The sequence below is a fragment of the Barbus barbus genome (genome assembly GCF_936440315.1).
Source record: "Barbus barbus genome assembly, chromosome: 41".
In the NCBI taxonomy this organism is placed as follows: domain Eukaryota; kingdom Metazoa; phylum Chordata; class Actinopteri; order Cypriniformes; family Cyprinidae; genus Barbus; species Barbus barbus.
Window position 1 is genome coordinate 7,083,415 of NC_136719.1, and position 13,873 is coordinate 7,097,287.

At 37.3% G+C, this 13,873-nt stretch overlaps 1 protein-coding gene across 1 annotated transcript in view; it reads left to right on the forward strand.

Moving 5' to 3' along the window:
- Positions 1-12,132: 12,132 nt before the first annotated feature.
- Positions 12,133-13,873, forward strand: part of LOC306860265 (voltage-dependent L-type calcium channel subunit beta-3-like) — a gene marked incomplete at its 5' end in the record, with an annotated part of 39,837 nt that continues 38,096 nt past the window's right edge. Inside the window, one exon of the mRNA XM_079401876.1 lies at positions 12,133-12,213. Within this exon, the coding sequence (XP_079258002.1) occupies positions 12,133-12,213 (81 nt within the window). The remainder of the gene's footprint in view (positions 12,214-13,873) is intronic.

Below are 13,873 nucleotides of genomic sequence, written 5' to 3' on the forward strand. Positions count from 1 at the left end.
CCCCTAAAGGCCTGCGATCAAGCAGCTCCTCACAGCCAGCTGCTTTCACCTGTCCTCCTCCTCCTCCTCCTCTGCTCTCATATGGACACAGACCCACAGACGCTCAAACAGGTGGTATCTATCTATCTATAGTGGCAGCCAAAATATCTGGACACTTAACCCACCATTAGGCTATATTGCATAGCAAAATGTCAAAACCAATGGCATTTATTTGAAAGCCACATATACAGACTCTTCAAGCTAAATGTTTAAAAATGAGATTTACATTATTAAATTATTGATATAGTGATCAAAATGAGGCAGTTGAAGCAAGCTTTGTTATTGTGAGGCATTTGGGATTTTATCCAAACATACTGTATTACATTATTACTCACTAACCCTTAATGGATAGTTCACCCTTATATACTGTCTACTGTTTACTCATCTCACTCTAAACCTGTGTGACTTTTTTGTTTCAAGATATTTGGAAATGTTACATGAGAAGTGATTTTTCTGTCCACACAATGGAAGTCAATGGGCTACAGTGTTAATTGGTTTCCCACCATGCAAAATATCACCAAGTAAGAAGAAAGGTTTGGAACTTTCATTTTAAGTACTGGTCTTATTAGTTGCTTCCATAATAAGAAAAACTAAATGGCTCCTGCATTTAATACATTAGTGATATACAATATATTGCACTGTCAGCTGCCAACACTGTAAGATGTCCTGTCTGACAGTGGTGGCATTTCATTGCATGCTTATCAGCCAGAGTTCCTCTACAATATATCAGATAACAAAGATAAAGCCTGGAAGTCACTATTGTCTGCTGCACCCATACTGATGGTGCTTTCCATTAAGTGCACAATATACTGCTGGATAGAAATGCGAGAGGAAACTGTGGCAGAATGGGTATGTCGTGGGTTATCAGATATCAGTGATTCATATAATAACTTGCAAATCTGTGGTTAGTGTTTGCCGCAGTTGAGTTTATGCATTACTGTGTGCTATAATAAGAGGTTTTGGTGGCACTCCACACAGACACCCAACCCAAACCCCAGACCCATATTGCATGCCCTGCCAAGTGATCAAGGCCATTATAAGCAGGAAGAACTAGTTTCTAAAAACCAAATAAACTCTAAGGCTGATGATACACGGGGCAACTTTTTGAGCAATTATGCAGAGCAAGTTTTATGAGCAATGTTGCTTGGGCACTTTTCCATTGAGAATGGGTAACAAATTTATATCTGGATATCTTAGATCAGTCTTTTGCCCTGTGTCTCAACTGGTGGCCCATTGACAGCAGCATTGCTCAAAAAGTTGCCCTATGCATCATCAGCCTAACACATTAAGAAAACACAATACAATGCTTTTAAATACTTCACTTCAGACACGGTCTCATACAAACACATTTAAGGTAAATCATTTGCAGTTTACTCATTCAATAAGTGCCCTATATATGTGACCCTGGACCACAAAACCAGTTTTAAGTAGCACGGGGATATTTGCAGCAATAGCCAAAAATACACTGTATGGGTCAAAATTATAGATTTTTCTTTTATGCCAAAAAATCATTAGGATATTAAGTAAAGATCATGTTCCATGAACATATTTTGTAAATTTCCAACCGTAAATATATCAAAACTTAATTTTTTAATTAGTAATATGTATTGAGTTAATTTGGACAACTTTAAAGGCGATTTTCTCATTATTTAGATTTTTTTGCACCCTCAGATTCCAGATTGTCAAATAGTAGTATCTCTGCCAAATATTGTCCTATCCTAACAAACCATACATCAATAAAAAGCTTATTTATTCTGTATAAATCTCAATTTTGAACAATTGACACTTAAGACTGGTTTTGTGGTCCAGGGTCACATATGACTCTCCAAATAAACTGTTTTTATGATGCACTGCAATGAATTCTAGTGAACATATTAGACAAATTTCCAGCTGTACTGAGCTGTGTAGTTATGCAAACTGCTAGAGAGCCAAATAATACACTATGAATGGCTATTGTATAAAAGTTTGGTATACATACTTCCACGCACATTTGAATAGGCAGGGAACAAGCCAAGACAAATGCAGCTAGTAAGTATCCTAAACACTACCTAGTGTAGACAAACCTGTTTCGTTTTAACACAGCACCCACGCCACTTACACTGAAAAAAGTGTTTCATTGGATCAAAGTAAAACTTTTGTGTCAACTTGTTACATCTAATTACTTTACTTTTTATCAACTTTAAATTTTTACTTTGAAAAGAACTAACTATCCATTACTTAGCCAAAGCAAAAAGTATCTTTGAATCAAATAAAGTTTTTAAGTTTAATGAAATCTCAAATCTTAATGTTTTCTCTTTGTATTAACTTAATTCTTTTCATTTACATCTAGCAAATATCCAACCAAATACAATTTAAAATATTAATGTAATATAAAGAAATGTATTTACTTTCAGAATGTGTAATTTTATCATCTAAGATGAATGACTTCAAACATCAAACTTGACAATTTATTTTGTCATAATAAAATTTTTTTTACAATGTGTACAGTATCCTCATACAAATACACACTGTCTAACAATGTAAACATATCATAAACTTGAAATTTTTTGTCAAAACATTTCTACAATGTGTATAGTATTGTTATAAAAACACATACTGTATAACAGTTTTTAGTATCCATATACATAGACACACTGGATACAATGTAAATTCACCATAAGAATCAGTTATGGTTTCGAAGAGAAACATGCAATCTTTCCATGAACTGTCAATCAGAACTGACTACACAATCAAACCTTTAGAATTCTTCTGAAGTTATTTTACATGACCTTTTAGATCGCTTTATCCAACCCCATACCTAACTTAACAAAAAAGTTAGTTAATTGTTATAGCCTACCTTTGAGTCACATGCTGTTATTCTGAATATTAGGAACGACAGCACTTCCCACTTCAAACAACAGTTATTTCAACTTTCAACCTCATATAAGACAGTGACTAAAAATATAATGATATGGTTAAAATAGTAAGACTAGTAGGCTAATATTCCACCGGTGATTGGTGTAATTGGAGTTGTAATCCAAAGTGTCTTGTGTTTTGTACATGTCCAAGCGCCCTTCCTTCCTGATTGCTTCAGTCTGTCCCTGTCTGTTGTGCTGCTGAGAGGTTTGCGTTTGTAGCTTCGCTTTTTTATTGAATCTTTACCTTACTTTCGCTCTCTGTTGTTTAAAGTGATAATATATAACTTAATTCCCACCATATTTCTGGTATTATCTATCAAACTAATTTGATCATTCGCTTTTTCCATTCGCGTTTCTATTCGCGCCTATTACTGTTTTCTTTTTTCTCGCTCCGTTTTCATTTCTCTCTCGCTCCGTTTTTCACAAGTTCATCAAACAACAGTGGTAAGTGGTAAGTTCAGTTGGTATCATTCATCAGTCACGGTGAGTAATGGCTTCTTCTCCTGCTATTGTTGCTTGCACTTCATGTCACATGTATAGTTTATCTCTCACTGTCGGTGATGAGGGATTCACATGTGATAAATGCAGGGAAATAGTTAGGCTGACAGAGAAGGTTTCAGAATTAGAGACAAGCATCCAAACTTTAGTTGAGGATAGTAAGAATGTGAGGGCTGTAGATACTGCTTTGGATGCGACTAGCTCAGGGAGTCCTGTACATTGTTTGGTTCCGGTTGAGCCCGTGCAGCAGGGCAGCTGGGTGACTGTGAGGCGGCCTAGTCGCGGGTCAAAACACAGTTCTTCCATTCCGATCAGAACATCAAACAGGTTCTCCCCACTCAGTGAGGCACCCACTGAGAAACCTGATGAAAGTGCCCTAGTTATTGGTGATTCTATTGTACGGAACGTGAAAATAGAGACACCAGCCACCATAGCCCATTGTTTACCGGGAGCCAGAGCGCCTGACATCTTGGCAAATTTAAAAGTGCTGGCTAATGCTAAATGTAAATTCAGTAAGATTGTTATCCACGTCAGCACTAATGATGTTCGACTTCGCCAGTCGGAGATCACTAAATATTATGTTAAAGAGGTGTGTGAACTTGCAAGTACGATGTCAGACACTGTAATATGCTCTGGTCCGCTCCCTGTTTACCGTGGCGATGAGATTCATAGCAGACTGTCGTCACTCAGTGGCTGGATGTCTAAGTGGTACCCGCAGAATAGCGTAGACTTTATAGACAATTGGAAGAGTTTTTGGGGCAGACCTGACCTGTTGAAAAGAGATGGTGTTCATCCCTCCTGGGGTGGTGCCGCTCTTCTCTCTCTCTCTATGGCACATAGTCTTAAAGTTCGCACTTGATTAACTGGAGCCCAGGTCAGGAAGCAGACAGACTGGCTAAACCGACCATCTGCTAGCCGCCTCACATCACAGAAGTCAGTTAATTCTCAGCACAGAGACTCCTTCACCCAGATATCACACTATAGAGACTGTGTCTATTCCCCAAACTAGAAAATACAGAAAACGTCCAAACCAAATGAAGAGTAACAATTTAATTGTTCAACAAATAAAAAATGTTTACAATACAGAGAAACAATTGATAAAGCTTGGCTTACTGAATATCAGGTCCCTTTCTACAAAAGCACTTTTTGTAAATGATTTGATCAATGATAATAATCTAGATTTGCTCTGTTTGACAGAAACATGGCTAAAACCAGGTGAAAACATTACTTTAAATGTGTCCACCCCCCAAGATTACTGCTATAAAAATGAGCCACGTCCGAAAGGTAAAGGGGGAGGTGTTGCTAGAATTTATTGCAATATTCTCAGTATTTCTCGGAGGGCAGGCTTTAAGTATAACTCGTTTGAAGTAAGGTGCTGCGTATAACATTATCTAGAGAAACACGTGTTAGTGATAAATCCCCTGTGATGTTTGTACTGGCTACTGTATACAGGCCACCAGGGCACCACACAGACTTTATTAAAGAATTTGCTGATTTTCTATCTGAGTTAGTACTGGCTGCAGATAAAGTCTTAATTGTTGGCGATTTTAATATCCGTGTCGATAATGAAAAAGATGCATTAGGATCAGCATTCATAGACATTCTGAACTCTATTGGGGTTAGACAACACGTTTCCGGTCCTACTCATTGTTGAAATCATACTCTAGATTTAATACTGTCACATGGAATTGATGTTAGTGGTGTTGAAATTCTGCAGCAAAGCGATGATATCTCAGATCATTATCTAGTCTTGTGTAAACTCCATATAGCTAAAACTGTAAATTCTACACCTTGTTACAAGTATGGTAGAACCATCACCTCTACCACAAAAGACTGCTTTGTAAGTAATCTTCCTGATTTATCTCAATTCCTCAGCATATCCAACAGCGCAGAAAAACTTGATGATATAACAGAAACTATGGACTCTCTCTTTTCTAGCACTTTAGATACAGTTGCTCCTATAGACTTGAAGAAGATCAAAGAAAACAAACATAACCCCTGGTATTTCTTTAATACAGTCACTAAATTAACGAAAAATAAAGCATCAACAGGTGTTGGCATTTCCCAAAAGCACAGCAGTAATGACTTTATGAACTACTTTACTTCCAAGATCGATTCTATCATAGATAAAATTGTAACCATGCAACCGTCAGCTACAATATCGCATCAGATAGTGCACTATAGATCCCCTGAGGAACAATTTCACTCATTCTCTACTATAGGAGAGGAAGAATTGTATAAATTTGTTAAATCATCTAAACCAACAACATGTATGTTAGACCCTATTCCATCTAAACTACAAAAAAAGAGCTGCTTTCAGAAGTCATAGATCCTCTTTTGGATATTATTAATTCATCACTGTCATTAGGATATGTCCCCAAAACCTTCAAATTGGCTGTTATTAAGCCTCTCATTAAAAAAACACAACTTGACCCCAAAGATTTAGTTAATTACAGGCCGATCTCAAATCTCCCTTTTCTGTCAAAGATACTAGAAAATGTAGTATCCTCGCAATTATATTCCTTCTTAGAGAAAAATAGTATTTGTGAGGAATTCCAGTCAGGATTTAGACCGTATCATAGTACTGAGACGGCTCTCATTAGAGTTACAAATTACCTGCTTCTATCATCTGATCGTGGTTGTATCTCTTTATTAGTTCTACTGGATCTTAGCGCTGCGTTCGACACTATTGACTAGGGCTGGGTATTGTGACCAATTCTGCGATTCGATTCGATTCTTATTTTTATGGTTTCGATTCGATTCGATTCGATTTCGATTCGATTCGATATCGATTAGCTATCAATATTTCATTTAAAATGTTAGTTTTGCAGACATGGGATCCATATTTTGATATAAATGCTGGTAACTGAAACTCTCCTACTTACGTTTATTACTGAAATACACATCTACATTAATAATAGGGTGCACACAGTTGTTTTTTTTTAGTGGAGCAATTTGACAGATGGTGACACCTTCAGGACGAGAGGTGAATATTCATATCCTCTTACGTGAAGCACGCGCATTAAGAATCGATTCGGGGATTTCCCGAATCGATATCGTTGCGTTAAACTGAAGATCGATTAAAATCGGAGAATCAATATTTTTTACCCAGCCCTACTATTGACCACAACATTCTTTTAAATAGACTAGAACACTTTGTTGGCATTAGTGGAAGTGCATTAGCATGGTTCAAATCGTACTTATCTGAACACCATCAGTTCGTAGCAGTGAATGAAGAGGTATCATATCGATCAAAAGTGCAGTACGGAGTACCTCAAGGCTCAGTACTAGGGCCGTTACTTTTCCCGCTTTACATGTTACCCTTGGGAGATATTATAGGAGACATGGTGTTAGTTTTCACTGTTATGCTGATGATACTCAGCTGTATATTTCTTCGCGGCCCAGTGAAACACACCAAATTGAGAAACTAACGGAATGCATAGTCAATATAAAAAACTGGATGACGAGTAACTTCTTACTGCTAAATTCTGAAAAAACAGAGGTGTTAATTATCAGACCTAAAAACCCCACATGTAATAACCTAGAACACTATCTAACACTTGACGGCTGCTCTGTCAATTCTTCTTCATCAGTTAGGAACCTAGGTGTGCTGTTTGATAGCAATCTTTCATTTGAAAGCCATGTTTCTAGCATCTGTAAAACTGCATTTTTCCATCTCAAAACATATCTAAATTGCAACCTATGCTCTCAACGTCAAATGCAGAAATGCTAATTCATGCATTTATGACCTCAAGGTTAGACTATTGTAATGCTTTATTGGGTGGTTGTTTTGCACGCTTGATCAACCAATTAGTTGGTCCAAAATGCAGCAGCTAGAGTCCTTACTAGAACCAGGAAGTACGACCATATTAGCCCGGGTTCTGTCAACACTGGATTGGCTCCCCATCAAACATCGTATAGATTTTAAAATCTTGTTAATTACTTATAAAGCCCTGAATGGCTTAGCTCCTCAGTACTTGAGTGAGCTCTTATCACATTATAGTCCTCCATGTCTGCTGCGTTCTCAAAACTCTGGCCATTTGATAATACCTAGAATATCAAAATCGACTGTGGGCGGTAGATCCTTTTCCTGTTTAGCACCCAAACTCTGGAACGATTTACCTAATACTGTTCGGGAGGCAGACACACTCTGTCAGTTTAAATCTAGATTAAAGACACATTTCTTTAACCTGGCTCACACATAACACACTAATACACTTCTATTATTCAAATCCGTTAAAAGATTGTTAGGCTGCATTAATTAGATCAACCAGAACCGGTAACACTCCCCATAACACATGATGTACTCGTTACATCATAAGAAGAATGGCATCTACGCTAATATTTGTCTGTTTCTATTTTGTTTCTCAGTCCGTGTCCGGATCAGATGGTGGATCGGCGCCCATGGAGATGATGTATGTGGCCCTGATTGTCCGCGGAGGCCGGACACCTGGATGATCCCCGGGGACATATCCCCAGTCACCGTAGCCACCCGATCCGGTCCGTATCCAGCCCAGATGGTCACTGCAGTCACCAGATCCAGTCCGTATCCAGATCAGATGGTGGATCAGCACCCAGGGATGACCTCTACAGCCCCGAACGTCAGCTGAGACCAGGATACCGAGATGAGCGCCAGAGACAGATCCCCAGTGAGGACCCCGCCACTTAGACAGCCATCGGGAAAGACCACTCGAACCAGTTGATCCATTACAATCTGACTTTGCTGCAGTTGGAATTGAACTGCTGGTTCGTTTGGCCAGAGGAGAACTGGCCCCCCGACTGAGCCTGGTTTCTCCCAAGGTTTTTTTCTCCATTCTGTCACCGATGAAAGTCGGTGACAGAATGTGGGAAGTCGTGGCCTAATGGTTAGAGAGTCGGACTCGTAATCCAAAGGTTGCGGGTTCGAGTCTCCGGCCGGCAGGGATTGTAGGTGGGGGGAGTGAATGTCCAGCACTCTCTCCACCCTCAATACCACGACTGAGGTGCCCTTGAGCAAGGCACCGAACCCCCAACTGCTCCCCGGGCGCTGCAGCATAAATGGCTGCCCACTGCTCTGGGTGTGTGTTCACGGTGTGTGTGTGTTCACTGCTAAATGCAGAGCACGAATTCCGAGTATGGGTCACCATACTTGGCAGTATGTCACTTCACTAACTATGTAGGTTTGGTTCCTTGCCGTTGTCACCTCTGGCTTGCTTAGTTGGGGACACTTCATTTCCAGCGATATCGTCGACCTGATTGCAAAGACACTATTTAAACTGAACTGAGCTGGATGATGACATCACTGAATTCAATAATGAAATGCCTTTAACTGAAAATCTTTTTTTTATCTTTTCATTTTACATTATTGACACACTATTTTCCTTTTTTGATATTGTGCAGTTGCTTTGACACAATTTACATTGTTAAAAGCGCTATATAAATAAAGGTGACTTGACGACTTTACGCCATCACGCTGAAGCAATCAGGCTGTCAATCACGTGAATGTAAACTCCTCTGGCAGCCACTAATCGTCAGACACAAAAATCATGTGGCCAGTGTTGGGAGTCAATGTGACAAGTGATGCACTGCTGACAGCTGGACCCTGATTTGACTATGAAACAGCAGGGCGCTGTCTCTGTGTAATTACAGGTGATAAAGAGCTTTATTTGTGCTGTTTGTTTGTTTTGATTGTTTTAATTGCAATGATTGTTGTGCATATGGTTTCTACTGCTACGACGTAAACATAAACGCCCCTCTAACTGGCAAAACTATTATGTAATACGTTGTTTATAACAGTGTAGCTTATGCCACATAAGACAAGTGCTGATGTATTTTAACAGCTGGCTGTGGGCTTAACCCTGCAAAGTCTGGGCCCCGACATATAAGCGAATAGTTAAAGAAATCTGATTTTACTGAAATGGCAAAAAGTTGAAATTTTAGATAAAATATTAATAAAATCTAAAAGGAAAAAATTAATGTGAGTATTATTTTACATCAGGCTTTTATGGTTAATACTATATAGCCTATAAAAATCAGTTACCTGTAATTGTTACCTTAAAGAGCAATCTTTATCTTATTTAACCCATGAAAATAAATAAACAAATAGTATAAATTAATGTATTTAGGTTGATTTAGTTCTGCTAATTTATTAAATTTTTTAAATATTGTGTTTTATTTGAATAAAACCAGTTAATTTAGATCTTACATTTTTTTTCAGTGTATGAAATACCACCTCAGTTTTATTCAGAGGCCCAAACTGAGCACAAATATGCAACTTGATGCATTTTTATTTAAATGGCCAATGAGTAAGTTGAATTTTGTTTGTAAATTTGTATGTAATGAGATCTTTATAACAATATAACAGACTACTTTCATATAAATAAAATATATAAAAATACCTATAAATATCAGTGTCACTCTATACCTCCCAATTCGATATATTTAAATAGTAGTATAGTTTTTAGGGGCAAAACAATTAATGCAATGCAGAACAATGATATCATGCTCTATACTAATATTTTAACACGATTTGTCTAAAAAAAGTTATTTATGGATAATCAAGTAAACCTAAGTTGCTTCAGACCAGTGTTTATCTTGAATTTTTAACAATATAAAAGTTATTCTTATGTTTTCATTTAAAGATTTCACAGCAAAAAGATACATGAACCAGGACTTGGAAAATGATACTAAAAGGCTTTTTACTTGCTAAATAAGTATAAACAATCAATAAGACGACAGAAAGCATACTAGATTGTGTACAACAGGTTTTTCCAGTTTTTTTAATCATGCTAATAGAGGCCTTAGAAATTTGCATTTGATCAAATATGATAAAGTAGGCTTAATAGGGTTTATTCTATTCTAATATTTTATTTCTATATAAGCATGGCCTTCTGGTTGCAAAAGAGCTGTTAACAGTATATTATCGTAAAGTTTCACTATTGCAGTTCTACGATACTGTGGCTGAATAAAAAAAACTTTAGCGATGGTTCAAATAGCAGCACTGCTTCCTCAGAGAGCACAGCCCTACCTTAAGGCAATGAGGAACCTATGAAGGGCAAAGATCTGGCAGTCTATCCAGACCTATATGTCAGCTGAGCATTAGACAAATAGTACTGTATTTACTTTATCTTTTTCATGTCTGCCGTCACCATAGAACAGCAAAGCAACAAGCAGTGTACAGTGGCACTGAATTACAATTGTGTAAACACAGCAGACGGAAATAATTCCAAGCTTTTGTGTAAATGAAAAGCAGGCCGCTTGTGTTTGTGTCCTAGTGTGTGTGTTTAGATGTTTTAATCAACATCATTTAATGCTTGAAAGACACATATCCTTCTGCGCTTCATACACTGAAATACAGCTTATTTCTATATTCTAAACTTTGTGCATATCTGAAATTTACATCACAACAACTCAGGTAATGTGGCTCTTTAAAGCTTCATGCGGTGCTTTGATGTAACACGCAGTAAATATCATACAGTTTCACAAATAGGCTATCACCAAAATAGGTGTTCTGGATAAATAACACTTGTTTCTTTGATAGCCCTAGGCTCACAAAACTTAAGAGTGACTCTCTGCAAGTCTCAGCCCATGGCAGAAGGAAACCTGTTTGAAAACAATCATAATTTGCAAAAAAAATAAAAAAATATATATGGACAAATTTATCCAGTGATGCAAACTTGTGATTTACATAATGTAATTCCTGACAGAATGTGACACCACAACAAGAAACGTTTTGCTTTTTCAACATATTAGGCATACAAATAAAAGCGAATGGGTGCATGTTTTAAATATTTGTTAATAACTGAAAATTATCACTTCCCAACTAGAATAGAACCAAAACTAGAATTTCCTTCACAATTTTTATTTATGTATTTATTATTTATTTATACAAAAAATTGCCAGTTATAGTTGACACTAAAGCTTTATTTTTATGAAGAAGTAAAGTACAATGCCCTCTTCTGTATGGCAAGCCGTTTTGACTTTTATTCCTTCTCAGGATATGAATTCTTGATATCAACATTTAAATTTTTACTAGTTAAAATGTCAATTCTTGATATCAGGAATTATATTTCTACTAGTAACAATGGCTATTTTTGATATCAGCAATTACATTTCCACTAGTAATCATGTTAATTCTTGATATCAACAATTAAATTGTTATCAAGAATTAAATTGTTGATATCTGTAATTGTATTTTCACTAGTTAAATGTCACCATAGGCTGCCATTCAAAATCAATTCCAATTTCACATCTCAGAAATACAATTCTTACAAGTAAAAATGTCTATTCCGGTTAAGATCTTTCTATTCTTTGACTAGTTTATCTAACAACTTTTGGATAGAAAATTTGTATCTAGCCTACTGTACAAGAGAGGCAAATATAGCATGCTCTAGAGAGAGAGAGAGAGAGAGAGAGAGAGAGAGAGAGAGAGAGAGAGAGAGAGAGAGAGAGAGAGAGAGAGAGAGGCACACATCATTACAAAAGGCGCATGCACAAGACCCGTTGCATTTATACACCTGTATTACTATCTCGATTTACAATAACACGCGCGAGGGAATAGCTATATCTTAGGATCTCTGCGTATGCAGCTCAAACAGAAGCTTGACTGTTCAATCGTGATACCCTCTTCTTCCTCGGGAGGCATATGTATTTGGTATCGCCGTTTCTTCCAGTAAGCATCAATGCATGCATGCACCCGCCTCCCTGCGCTCTCAAATAGATGGTGCAAGTAAAGATGTCCAAATCTTCCGCAGACCCTCTGTCTGGTGTAGAAAGCGCTTCTCAGTCGCACCATTTTCAGGTAAGACTTTTTGAGGATTTGAATATGATCTCATAAATGGTTAATTTCTTGCTACTTGTTGTTGAGCAGTCGTGCATTGAAGCGCTTCATATTTCCGCAGAGCGCTACAGCTACACAATCTGCCCGTGTAATATCGCCTTTATCGCGCTTTTAATCAGTCACGCGCTGTTGTGTTTAATGAGCGGAGGCGAGATGTTGATAAGATGTTTTGATGCTCCTCCAGCATCCGCGAAACTCCTGTTTTTCCTCCGCCCTGAGCTTCCTCACTGCAACCAAGGCCTCGTCCTTCAGGCCAGGCATCTGTAGACAGTGTTCATTTATGACTTCAAACAGTCAGGTTCTACTGATTACGAATAAACGGATTTATATTCTCTTATGGTGAACCCTCACTGTCATGGGTCTCACCTGTAGCCAACTGAAGTCCCATGGTCACCTGCACTGCTTGAAATACCATATTAAACTGATAGCTGTGTTTTTGACGATGGTAAGTGGTGGTCTAAGTTGGCTATTAGTTACTCCATTAACTGGTCATGCCAGTTAAAATTGGTCAAATCTCATGGCAATTTGTATCTGTTTTACATTTTGCTGAATTGGTGACTAATTTGTATGAATTCGTATAATCTCATCCATATACTTTTGTATGATATATGCTACTTACGCTCCAATGGCGGTTTTGTTTGGGGTGGACTTTAATGCTTACCAAAAATTATAGTCGCTCTACATCTTTTTTTTTTTTTTTTTTTTTTTTTTAAAGATAGATTTTCCTGCGAGATCGGGTTGGATTAATTCTCTATTGGATTAATCTATTGTTTATACCAAAAAAAAAAAAAAAGATTTTGAACACGAAAGGCAATGTACCTGTAGAGCAGACTAAAGTTAGTTGCATAAATACAGCCGTTATGTTAAAACTGTTTTATAAACTAGTCTGATCAACTAGCAGTTAGTTGAGGGGTATCAGTCTTACTTTTCAGATTGAAAGATTTTAGATTCACCACATTTTTCAGTAAAAAAAGAAATTGTTGAGTATAGTTGATGCGACCAACAATATTTTTAATACAAAAAACAAGGTTCCCTTGTAGATACAAGGTATTTAAGCACTGCTGACTAGAACAGTTACAAACTTTATATCTGTGTCATATTTTAAGACTTTACTTTAAACTATTTAAAGCGCTTACAGTTACTCCAGACCCATTTCCTATAATGTGAACATTAATCTAACCGCTGCTGGAGCTCCAGAAACGCTTGCATCTGGTGTCCTAGCCCAGTTTGCCAACTTACAGTTTTTTTCAACTGCTTACACACAAAATCTTCATTTGAATCTAATTCTCAGCCTTTGACTCAGTTTTCAATTTCATAAAACTCTTTTTGCAAAACGCAATGCATTCTATGTAACACACACAAATCTAACAGGGATTAATATTATGACAAAGGTGATTGCAAATGTTTGCTTTTGAGACGTGTTTGTGATATTTTGAATGCAGTGCTTCATTTTGCAAGAGATGCGAGGCATTTTGTATTTTGTGTGTGCGATTCTTGGATTTGTGTGTAAAGTTTTGAAAAAAGGAGGCAAAGTTTTAAAAATGTAAGCACAAACTGCACCTGTTTTTCAACAAACTGCATCTTAATTATAAGGCATCTTGTGTCTGATGTTACTGTAACC